Raw genomic sequence first — 12949 nt, 5'->3', positions numbered from 1 at the left:
CAACTTGGAACAATAGTTCTTTTTAATTTAGAATGATCACTAATGCTTCTGAAAGGTAGCAATCAGTGTACCTCTTTCATTTAACAAATAATAAAACACTTATTGTACTTCAGGTATTGTCCGAAATAAATACCTGTATCCTGTGAGTAGGGGGTGGAACTCAAGGAAATACCCATGTAGATAAGAAAATATAGGCCGGGCGTGGTGGCTCACGCCTGTAATCCTAGCACTCTGGGAGGCCGAGGCGGGCGGATCATTTGAGCTCAGGAGTTCAAGACCAGCCTGAGCAAGAGTGAGACCCCGTCTCTACCAAAAATAGAAAGAAATGATTTGGACAGCTAAAAATCTATACAGAAAAAATTAGCCGGGCATGGTGGCGCATGCCTGTAGTCCCAGCTACTCGGGAGGCTGAGGCAGTAGGATCGCTTGAGCCCAGGAGTTTGAGGTTGCTGTGATGCCACGGCACTCACTCTAGCCTGGGCAACAAAGTGAGACTCTGTCTCAAAAAAAAAAAAAAAAGAAAGAAAATATAATTGTGATAAGTGCAGCAATTGAGAAGTGTGTGTGCTATGAAGGTGTTTAAGCAAGAGAAACAGCACTCTAAGTAAAGGGAACTGGACATGCAAAAAGACCCTGAGGCAGGAGTTAAGCTTGAGTGAATTCTAAAAGTTGAAATAAGGCAAACAAAAGGAGTGCCTGAGGAGTGATCATAGCAAATTATGGGCTGGGCCAGATCATGTGGAATCTTAAAGACTGAGTTGAAGATTTTTAACTATCATTTGCATTTTGCTGCATAATAAACCACCACAAAACTTAGTGCCTTGAAGCAACAAACATTTACTGTTTCTCATGGTTTTGGGTATAGACCACTGGGCAGTTCCTTTTCTGGACTTGCTCAGCTACAGCTGGGTGATACAGTTCACACGATTGGCTGGCAGTTCACGTGGTGCTGTCCGTTGGTCACAGGGTTCCCAAAACAACAAGGACAAGGGCAAGCCCCACTTCATAAACAGTTGTCAGGTCTTTGCTTGCATCACATTTGCTGCTGTTCTGTTGCCCAAAGCAAGTCATAGGGGCCATTTCCTGAGTCTGCAGGGAAGACCACCCCATGCTGTATGTACTGGGAGGCAAATTATTATGACCATTTTTACAAACAATCTGCTACATTGACCAGCCTATTAGTTTATAACTTCAGAATACATTGTACATTGTTTCATGCTTTTAAGCACATTATAAGTTTTAAAATTGAAGTTGGTTGGTTGGATATACCATGCTTTTTGATGGGATGGGCCGTCAGACCTCTTTGTCAGTCTTAATATGTTCTTTTTATCAAGAGCTCAAAACCTTTTACTTTTTTTTCTTTAAGGTTCAGCGAACTATTGCCAAACAGATTCAGATGGTTCGGCAAGTTGGTAAAGGCCGATATGGAGAAGTGTGGATGGGTAAATGGCGTGGTGAAAAAGTGGCAGTCAAGGTATTCTTTACCACTGAGGAAGCTAGCTGGTTTCGAGAAACAGAAATCTACCAAACTGTGCTAATGCGCCATGAAAACATACTTGGTGGGTACACATTGATTTGGGTCTATTCTGTATCTGACAGGGTTAGTGAGGTGCAGGTAGAAACCTGCCATGTATGTTTTGAAAACATACAAATTCAACTATATGCGTTTGTCTAAAGGAAATCCAGTAGAATACGTGGTTTAAATACAACACAGTTCTGAATGCCAACCACTTTATTTACTAACTACCTAAAGAAATAGCAATGATTTTCAAATGGAAAGAAATACTGGTTTATTGGACTTACTCCTATAGTAATGAAGACCAAGGTTTTTGGGGGGGTTTGTTTGTTTTGTTTTGTTTTGTTTTGTTTTGTTTGAGACAGACTCTCACTCTGTTGACCAGGCTCCAGTGCCGTGGCATCAGCCTAGCTCACAGCAACCTCAAATTGCTGAGCTCAAGCAATCCTCCTGCCTCAGCCTCCCAAGTAGCTGGGACTACAGGCATGCGCCACCATGCCTGGCTGATTTTTTTTTTCTATATATTTTTAGTTGTCCAGTTAATTTCTTTCTATTTTTTTAGTAGAGACGAGGTCTCGCTCTTGCTCAGGCTGGTCTCGAACTCCTGAGCTCAAATGATCCACCCACCTCAGCCTCCCAGAGTGCTAGGGTTACAGGAGTGAGCCACCGCACCTGGCTAAAGACCAAGGTTTTTATAGATAATTGAAGCAGCTTTCTAGGGTGACATTAACTCTATGCCTTTTGCCTTTGGTATGCTCAACAACCCAACATGGAGCTCCATCGTATGTTCTGTGCTTAGTATATGTACCTCTCCCCTCCCCGTTTACAAATAGCAAAATAACTTAGGTATGATCTGATCAGTAGGGTGCATACGCTGATCTGGCTATCTTGAGTCTTAATTTCTTTTCAGCTGCTGTTTTCCTACCTTTAATTCGGAGAGTGCTTGTACCTTGCCAGCATATAGTGGGTACTTTTATTAGTTTCCCAGGGTTGCTGTACCAAATTATTATGACCTCGGTGGCTTAAAACAGCAGAACTGTTTTGGAGGCTGGAAGTTCAAAACCAAGGTGTTGGCAGAGCCATGCTCCCTTTGGAGGCTCCAGGGGGAGGGTCCTTCCTTGCTGGCTCCTGGTGGTTGCCAGCAATCTTTAGTGTCTCTTGGCTTATAGACAACACCCTAGTCTCTGTTTCTGTCATCTCACGGCCTTCTCCCCTATGTGCCTGTGTCCACATTTCCATCTTAAAAGGACACTAGTCATTTAATTAGGGCCCACCCTTATCCTGTATGACTTCATCTTAACATGATTACATCTTCAAAGATCCTTTTTCCAAATAAGGTCAATTTATAGGTTCCAGGTGGGCATGAACTTTGTGGGGATACTATTGAATTCAGTACAGCACTCACTGACCTTTTTCTGAAGGGAGAAAGGAGGAAAGAAGTGAAAAGGAAACAAGAGCAGTATTGTGGACTTAGTAGTCAGGGAGCTGACTGAGAAGGCGGGTGTGATGAGTCACTGATGGGCAAATAACCCAACTCTTGGCTGAACATTTTTAAGTTTATTATACTGTCCGCTTTTTGATTTGAAATTGAGAACCTTTTCTACTAGAGAAACTTGTAGATTGGTAATGTTCCCCTGGTTAGTTATATAATATATGATCTTTTTCTTGGTCATATTATTGTCAGTTTCATAATTATTAAAATTATTGTAAATTTGTTGTAAAAGTATAGTTACAAATGGTAGAAATAAAATTTTTGGTAACGCAAGTATTTAAGAGATTTTGTCAGGCAAATTAAATTTTTATGATCTGTACATGATACCTAAGTTGTTCTCAGTATCCTGAATGAGCATTTATTATTCCTCCTAGCCATCTCTGAAAACTAACCTTTTAAACTCCTTAATTGGACAGGTTTTATAGCAGCAGACATTAAAGGTACAGGTTCCTGGACTCAGCTCTATTTGATTACTGATTACCATGAAAATGGATCTCTCTATGACTTCCTGAAATGTGCTACACTAGACACCAGAGCCCTGCTCAAGTTGGCATATTCAACTGCCTGTGGTCTGTGCCACCTTCACACAGAAATTTACGGCACGCAAGGAAAGCCTGCAATTGCTCATCGAGACCTAAAGAGCAAAAACATCCTCATCAAGAAAAATGGAAGTTGCTGTATTGCTGACCTGGGCCTTGCTGTTAAATTCAACAGGTAAGTGGTTCTTTGCCCCACTGTTTGGAAATTATTTTAATCTCCAAAGGACATTTGCCTGTTTGTATTCAGGACAATGGAATTCTAAAAATGTGCAAGTCTCATTATATGGTTATATTAATATGTAGTTGGGTTTTTCTTTTTATAAAAATTACATCCTACCGTACATAATTCTTGATTTCCTGCTTTTTTATTATGGTAGACATCCTTCTATTTCAATTTATGTAGATTGCCCTCATTCTTTTTAACAGATGCCAAGTTTTCCATAATGTGGAGGTACTGTAATTTATTCTGTAACCCAACTGATGAACGTTAAGTTTTCTTCCAGTTTATTTCTATTATTTAAAAAAGCTTTAATGAACATTGTCCTGTTTTATTTACATATATTATATCCTTGAGCACTTCTACAAGTATTCTCCATGACAGATTCCTAGAGAAGGGACAGCTGAGACAAAGGGCTCACACCTTGTAAACTATGGTGGATTGCATTTTATCCCTTCAGAAAGTGCACGTAGTTCACACTCTCACAAATAGGGAGGATACGTATGTCATTTCTCCATCACCGCTTTGATATTAATATTTTTAAACAATTAGAATTACAACATTTGTAGGAAACCATTGAAACCATTTTAATGTTGTTATAACTCTAGAATACTGCAGCTGTTTCACATTTCAGAATTCATTTCTTGACATAAAATAAAAGTACCAGTCTGTAAGACAACTGTAAAAAACACTTGAATCTTCTCCCTTGGTTATTAGAGTGTGCTAAGTCAATGTAGTGTTTGTTGGCTTAAATACTCATCGAATGCTATATAAGAAAATGCAATTGATTATATTGCTCTCTGCTTGACAGTAGCTTCCAAGACCTGCCAGACCTGGGGGCCTAAGCAACAAACATTCATGTCTTCAACTTTAAAGTTTAGTCCAAAAATTGAAGAGCCAATAGACATTTATTCCTTATTATCGATATGATTATGTAGACATTACTAATGACAGAACTAAGTTGATTGGACCCAAAAAGAAGAAATGTAATCTTACATTGTGAAGACTGAGTTTATCATATGAAAGTGGTAAAAGCAAATGATTCCTCTTTATTTTCACATTCACTTGGTTTTAGACATAATTACCACTTTTTCTTATATTCAGTGTTGTCCTCTTTCTCAGAGAGGCACCAAACTTACTTGGTGGCAAAACCTGGCCTGGACTAATGTGAGGTATTTATTGTCTTTTTCTGGTTTAATATGAGTATTCAGGCTTAGTGTTTCACTGCAGGCATAGTAATGAGTTTGATTAAGGGTACTGCTCCAAGGCCGGACGCGGTGGCTCATGCCTGTAATCCTAGCTCTCTGGGAGGCCGAGGCAGGTGGATCGTTTGAGCTCAGGAGTTCAAGACCAGCCTGAGCAAGAGTGAGACCCCGTCTCTACTAAAAACAGAAAGAAATGATCTGGACAACTAAAAATATATATGGAAAAAATTAGCCGGGCATGGTGCCGCATGCCTGTAGTCCCAGCTACTCGGGAGGCTGAAGCAGGAGGATTGCTTGAGCCCAGGAGTTTGAGGTTGCTGTGAGCTAAGCTGACGCCATGGCACTCTAGCGCAGGAAACACAGTGAGACTCTGTCTCAAAAAAAAAAAAAAAAAAAAATACTGCTCCAAACCCTGCTAGGGATGTTTTATGCTATGTAGCATATATTTAAAAGGGTGTGTTGTTTTTCTAAAGTCTGAAAGATACAAATTTTGTAATACATCTGGCCCCAAGGATTTCTGATAAGGAAATGTGTATTTAGAAAGAGAGAAGCTTTTATGAAATATGACAAAAATATTTTGTTCTTGGCCCTGAACCTGGACGTTGTCTTCCTTCTGTTTGCAGTGATACAAATGAAGTTGATGTGCCTTTGAATACCAGGGTGGGCACCAAACGCTACATGGCTCCAGAAGTGCTAGATGAAAGCCTAAATAAAAACCATTTCCAGCCCTACATAATGGCTGACATCTATAGCTTTGGCCTGATCATATGGGAAATGGCTCGTCGTTGTATCACAGGAGGTAAGAGCTTGAGTGATATGTTTCAGATTATGTTTGTTTACCCCTCATTTAAAAAATAACAGCTCCAGGCCAGGCACCAGTGGTTTACGCCTATATTCCCAGCATTTTGGGAGGCTGAGGCAGGATGATCGCTTGAGGCCAAGAGTTTGAAACCAGCGTGGGCAACATAGTGAGACCCCAAGTCTAAAAAAAAAAAAAAAAAATTTTTTTTTTAAAGAAACCCTAGCTCCAGTTACATAATTTAGATTATATAATGTCAACGTTCCCCAAGAACACTCTAGGTTCTACAGTTTCTCTTGAAGGACCCAAAGGACTCAAGCATATAGCTGTCCTCACAGCTAAGATTTATTACAGTGAATGGATACAAATGAAATTCAGCAAAAGGGAAAAGGTGTCTGGGGCAAAGTTCATAGAAAAGTAGGCATGGCTTCCAAAAGTCCTCTCCCCGTAGAGTCACAGGGGATGTGCTTAATTCTTCCCACGCTGAGTTGTGACAATGCGTGTGAAGTGTTGTCATCCAGGGAAGCTCATTAGGAACTGTAGATTTTATTGGAGGTTGGTCACATAAGCATCCTCTGCCTGGCATGTGCCAAAATTCCAAACTCCCAGAAGGAAAGCAGATGTTCAACATGCACCACATTGTTTGTACAAACATTCTAGGAACTGTGAGCCACCCTTACCATTTTTGGAAAGTTTTATGTCCATGTAGGGAACTGTTTACCATTCAGGGTCCCAGACACTGGGCAAGGGCCCACCCTGCAAGCAGGCCTTTCTAGGGACAGCAGTCTCAAGCCTGCTGTGTGAACTCTTGTCTGCACATCATGGTAAGTCTTTCTACTTCAGGGAAAAAAAATAACCATATTCATTAGTAGGAATAATCATATAAGTAATTAGATTTAAAATTTAGGATAAGTAAATGATTTTATTGTGCATTTTTTAAAGGAATTTTGCTATCCTGTTTGTTGATGGACTCTATCACAGTTGTAATGGGGGCCCCTAGTGGAGGTAGAGGAAATAATTGGGCATAAATAAGAAAAAAGCATACATTTACTATTGAAAGTGAATCATCCAGTGTGTAGTTTTCTTTATGCAAGTTTTAGTTCCATAGTTCACAGAAGGATGCTAAATACATTGGTGTATTTTGTCCAGCCATCGTTTTTGTGCCCACTGTGTTTTGCCACTCCCTACAGGGATAGTAGAAGAATACCAGTTGCCATATTACAACATGGTACCCAGCGATCCATCATATGAAGATATGCGTGAAGTTGTGTGTGTCAAACGTTTGCGGCCAATTGTGTCTAATCGGTGGAACAGTGATGAAGTAAGTGGAACTCAGTGCCCTGGAGAAGTGATTGGTAAATGTCACCAAAGATACTGTCTGCTCACTACATTCTCTTTACCTTACAGTGTCTGCGAGCAGTTTTAAAGCTAATGTCAGAATGCTGGGCCCACAATCCAGCCTCCAGACTTACAGCATTGAGAATCAAGAAGACACTTGCCAAGATGGTCGAATCCCAAGATGTAAAGATTTGACACTTAAACAGTTGTGAGGAGAAACTCCAGACTGCAAGAACTGTTTTACCCAAGGAACGGGTGGAATTAGAGTCGACTAAGGATATTAACTTGGTTCTCAGACTCTTTCCTCAGTACACATTCACAGGCTGCTAATATTAAACCTTTCAGTACTCTTACTAGACTATAAGCTGGGACTTCTTCTAAACAATTCATTCTTTATATGTGGACAGCTTTATTTTAAATGTGGTTTTTGATGCCTTTTTTTTTATTAGGTTTTTATGAACTGCATCAAGACTTCTATCCCGATTAATAAGTCTCCAGTCAAACTCTGGGTACTGAATTGCCTGTTCATAAAATGGTGCTTTCTATGAAAGCCTTAAGAAGATAAATGAGTTCAGCAGAAATGGAAAAATATACACTTTTGCCTTCTACCTGAGAAAATTTAATCTGTTTGTATTCTACCTTTGTAAAACAGCCTATAGATTATGATCTGCTTGGGATACTGCTTAGTTTATGGTAGTTTGTCATGCCTTCCTTGATCGTGGTGTGTGTATCTGTGCACACACATGCACACCAGGATTCCTCTGCTGCCATTTGAATTAGAAGAAAATAATTTATGAATGCACAGGAAGATATTGGTGGCCAGTGGTTTTGTGCTTTAAAAATGCAATATCTGACCAAGATTTGCCAATCTCATAAAAGCCATTTACCTTGCAAGTGAGATAGTTGCCCAACCAACTTTATTTTTTAACATAAAAGTTGATATAAAAGCCAAAAGAAGTTTAAAGTGTCTGTAAATTTGGACTGTTTTCCTTCCACGGCCATCATTTTTCGGGCAGTTATTTTTGTCATGGAGAGTATCCCATCCAAAGTTGGAGATCCCAGTGCAAAGAACCATGTTCATAAAGAAAGCACTTCTTATTGAAGTAAATTATTGCATTTGATAGCAATGTAAGTGCCTATAACCGTGTTCTGTATTCTTTATTCTCAGTAACTTTTTAAAGGGAAGTTATTTATATTTTGTGTGTAATGTACTTTATTTGCAAAATACCCACTCCTTTACAACCATATTTTATATATGTACATAACATTCATACTATAGAAACCAGCTTACATGTACCTCACATCCCATCCTTAAGGGAAGAAAAGTTATTATGTAGAACTTAATATGAATTTTCAGAATTAATGTATTCAAAGTAATATATCAAATCCAGGCCTTTGTTAAATTCAGGTAAAAACTTAATATCATCTCAATTTTCCTTTGTGAAAGAATTTCTAATTAGAAATTTACATCAGCTGATACAAATTTATCAACAACTGTTAAACATGTTTTAGGCATCTAAATCATTTGATAATTTTGGTTTTATGATTTCTGTTCCCTAACTCATGAAGACGATGAAGAGTCAGGCAGAAAAGTGCAATATCTAGTCAGTATGTGTACGTACACTGTATAGCTGTTATTCAACAAAATGATACATACTTTATAGATGCCTTGTTACCTCAAGGAATAATTCCGATTTGCTTAAATTTATTATACTTCCATAATGCCTTTTAAATATTAATCTCTTCTGAGTATACAACTCATGAGGCATCAAATGAGACAATTTTCTTTGATTACTACATAAAATCAGTGTGATTATATCACAGCATAGCCCAAAAGGTTTAAATTCAGTGGGGCAAATTCAGAGCATGTGTCCACCCATTACCAAAAATTTGACTGTAATTTAAGGTTAAAACTTAAGTATTTGTCTGCACATTAAATTTCACAAATGTGAAACTTGCCTTAACCGTTTTAAGTTTGATAAGTTTCCTCTAACATATTTAAAGTTTGAAGTGTTCATCAAGATAAGTAAATTTGCATATTGATAATACTCAGTAACTTGCTTTTCCAGGATTTTTTCCCCATCTATATACTAAGAAATAGAGGTATTTTAATCTAAATTGCTATGTGATTTGAGAACAGTTATGACGTCTGATTTACTTAGTTTCAGTTAACCTTGATTTATTTTTGACTTGGTAAACTATAAATCTTGAAAATCATTTGTCATCTTAATAAAGAAAATACATAAGGAGGTACAAACTTTATTCTTAGAAATGCTAAAATGCTAATGTGGAAGCAAAAAATTAGTTTATGAGACTACTCTAATGATTTCTTTTAATTAGCTTGGTCTAGTGAAAGTGATATCAAGAGTTAACCTTAGAAACTGGTTGAGTAAGAACATTTTCTAGTATAACTTGTTCTTTAAAAAGCAAATGTTGCTATATTTGGAATCCTAAAACCTGAAAGTGTTGAATGAAACTTGTTTTCTTCTCTCCTTCCCACTCTTAAATCTGAAGCTCACCCTTGAAATAGTGAAAGAATATGGCAGCCCTGCAAGAGGAAGTACTATGTAGTACCATAGTTAGGAAATAAGTTCTAAAACCCTGGGAGCCGTTATTTGGTCCCACTTACAATTTAGTGTTCTAAAAATGTGTGGCCTCAGTCAGTCATCCCTTTAAATAATTAAAGCATAAAAGCAAACAAAAATCCAAAACTACCTAAATATAAACAGCAAAAGTTAACCCTCAAAGAGAATTCTCCTTATGAATTCTCTTTATGCTGGTAAATATCTCTAGGACTAAAGGCACATTAGAATTTGCTTCAATGTATTTATTCTAAGCTTTCACTGTGCTTTCTTATTTAACAAGTTTCTGAAGTATAAAATTTGAATCTGATTTCTCTGAAAGTATTTACACAGAGATATTTTGATCAACATTTTATGTTGCCTTTTCAATGTCCAGAGGTGTTTCTTAAACTTAGAAAGTAACCTATAGTTTTTGAAAATTATGTTTTCCCAGAATGTGCCAGATTTTTTAATTTACTGTAATAAATATTCAACACCTTATCCTTTGTTTCTGTTTAGAACAAAAGTGCACTATAGTTTTTAAAGAATCATGCATCTTTAATTTGGCCTAAGATCAAATTTGATATTGAATAGTTTATTCCAGGGCAGATTTTATAAATTAAAACACATTTCATATATGTGAATGTTTTGAAATGTTTAAAAATACGTAAAATAATTTCAACAGCAAAAATAGTAATAGGTTTTTTTAAAAAGTATAGCCCTTGTGTTGTTTAAAAGTGGTAAAATTTATTATTGACTTGAGTCAGATGTTAAAATTTTAGTGTAGCAGTTCATCTGGTCTCAGTGCAAGGTGAGTCACAGTGGAAACCGCAGAGGGGAGACGTGTTCATAAGAACCAAATTAAATCTGTGGCAGTATCAGATGAAGCCATGTGTAACGATGGTCACATAAGGAAAGTATGTGAATACGGCTTTTGCAAAGGATTAAATATGTCATTGTAATTTTAGCTTGTACTCTGTATTCTGCTTTCAATGGGATTATTTAAGCCCTTTTAGTGACTTTTGTCCTTGCCCATTTAAAAACTAAAATGTAGTATATATTGTATAAAATGAAAATATCATCATAGCTTAATTAGGGATACTGTACATAGGCATTGAAAGAAGGGTAAAAACAAGCAGTTTTATTATGCAATTGTAAAACACCAAAAATATAGATTCATCTTTGATATGTAACACACTAAATGTATTTTGTACAGCATCTGGTTTAAAAGGTGCCTTATTAAGTTTACCATTAATTGCTTTGTTCTATACACAGATTATGTCCAATGTATCATTTTTAAGTAAATAACCTTATTTTAGTATACTTTAGTGATGTGTTTTGTGATACCATACTCGGACTGTATTGTGTATCAGAAGTCATCTGGTGAGATTTTATAACAGATAAGTTAGTGTACAGACATATGTTCCTAAGATGTACCAGAACCTAGTACGGAGCACATGCAGGTAAGTGACTTATGCTCTTTTCGTTGTGTAGGTACAGAAGTTAAACCTATTAGAATGAAGGGTTTTTTCCTTCACAAAAAGAGAAAGCAAACATCATTTTCTGATTATAAAAAGAAGTACTCATGGCAGAGATTCTTGGGAAACATAAGAAAGAATAAAGCAGCACACAAAAATCACTCAAAATTCTATTGCCAGACATTACCACTATTTACATTTGAATATTTCTTTTTAATCTTTTTCTGCTGCATTTTTTACAGTATTAAATCATAGTATACTATTAAATATCCACTGAAAACATAGTTTAAAAAATATGACTGCAGGCCGGGCATGGTGGCTCACGTCTGTAATCGTAGCACTCTGGAGGGCCAAGGCAGGAGGATCGCTTGAGCTCAGGAGTTCAGGAGACCAGCCTGAGCAAGAGTGAGACCCCGTCTCTACTAAAATAAATAAAATATGACTGCATAATATTCTACCAAGTAGATGGAATAATTTATTTCTGTGATCCCCTACTAAATATTGGGATTGTGCCCGTTGTTTTGGAAAATATGTATTGAACATCCTTGTACATAATCTTTATTTTATTTCTGAAAATGGGACTAGTGGATATGATCTTTTAAGAGATTATTTGTTTAAGATGAAAAAAATCTAAGGTTTTGAAAAATATTCCCACATTGCTACTCAGAAAGGGTTTTCATTTATATTCCTACCAGCAGTTCATCAGAGTGCTCACCTTACTACCTGGCCAGGTAACTTCCAAGGTTTTTCTCTTCTTTTACTTAGAGTGATGGAATGCATTTATCTGGCCTTCTGTCTGGTGTTCCTGCCACAGCGGGAGGTGAGGCTTTGGCTGGCTTTCCTTCTGTTCCACAACAGTGTCTTGTCATTGTCCCACCTGCAGTGAGTCTCCCCTCTGTCCAGGCTGTCTTCTGTTGTGTGCAAATCCATCCAGTCAATGGGCCTCCTAATGCCTTTGCTTAGGGCTCTGAACATGTTAGATCATCTAAAGTATTTGGTACGGGTCAATGTCCCTCAAAAGAAAGGCATATTTGGAGATAGCTATTACAGATTCCTTACAGGAATCCATTTCGTGTCAGTGTAAAACCTTTCTCATAATAATAGCTTAATTAGGGATACTGTGCACTCCAACGCAGCATGATGAAGATGACTCGGTTTTCCCGAGCCTATCAGATACTTGCAAGCTTTCCTTTCATCTATAAAACACTAACCCAAACACTGTGTAAATACATTCATTTCTCCTTCCCAGCATAATCTGTTACTGTCACTGCTCAGTTGGAAGAGTGACTATTTCCAAGGTTTCCTTAATATTTTTGAGAGTATTAATAGAGCAGACATTAAGAAACACAATAGTCTAATCCTTGTTCCTCCAGAATAGTCTTAATCCTTTTAGATAATCTCAAGCAGACACTAATTCAGTTATCACATCTCCATTCACTTGCTACTGCACTGACCATTTCTGGCACATCATACTTTATTAAATTAGGTGCATGTTCCTAAAAAGCCTTCCCTCGGCTCTTGGGGGAGTATGGCCTTGGCTGGGTGGGCATGGGCTGCTGAACGTGGCCAGCTGGCAGTGTGAGTGGAGGTCACCTGGTGTGGTGGCACTGTCCTGGTCATGGAGAGGTAAATACTGTGAGTGCAGGGTCAGAACAGGTGGGTGAGTCACCCTGACTCTAGGGATCAAGAGGAGACAGTGCCAGGGTATTAAATACATACAAAAACTATTTTGGACAGAAGCAGTAACTAGGGCTGAAAGGTTCATCCATAATCACCGTAGGATGGCATAGGAATTGTTATTTTT

General features: G+C 37.7%; 1 protein-coding gene across 1 annotated transcript in view; it reads left to right on the top strand.

The window, feature by feature from the left end:
- Positions 1-10988, top strand: part of BMPR1A (bone morphogenetic protein receptor type 1A) — a 136437-nt gene extending 125449 nt beyond the window's left edge. The window contains exons 9-13 of the mRNA XM_045569039.1: positions 1367-1559; positions 3425-3722; positions 5593-5768; positions 6959-7089; positions 7176-10988. Of these exons, the coding sequence (XP_045424995.1) occupies positions 1367-1559; positions 3425-3722; positions 5593-5768; positions 6959-7089; positions 7176-7301 (924 nt within the window). The 3' untranslated portion in view covers positions 7302-10988. The remainder of the gene's footprint in view (positions 1-1366; positions 1560-3424; positions 3723-5592; positions 5769-6958; positions 7090-7175) is intronic.
- The last annotated feature ends 1961 nt before the right edge of the window (positions 10989-12949 follow it).

Source organism: Lemur catta, chromosome 14, assembly GCF_020740605.2.
Source record: "Lemur catta isolate mLemCat1 chromosome 14, mLemCat1.pri, whole genome shotgun sequence".
Lineage (NCBI taxonomy): Eukaryota > Metazoa > Chordata > Mammalia > Primates > Lemuridae > Lemur > Lemur catta.
Note: the sequence above shows the minus strand (reverse complement) of the source record. Positions and strands in the feature narration are given on the sequence as shown.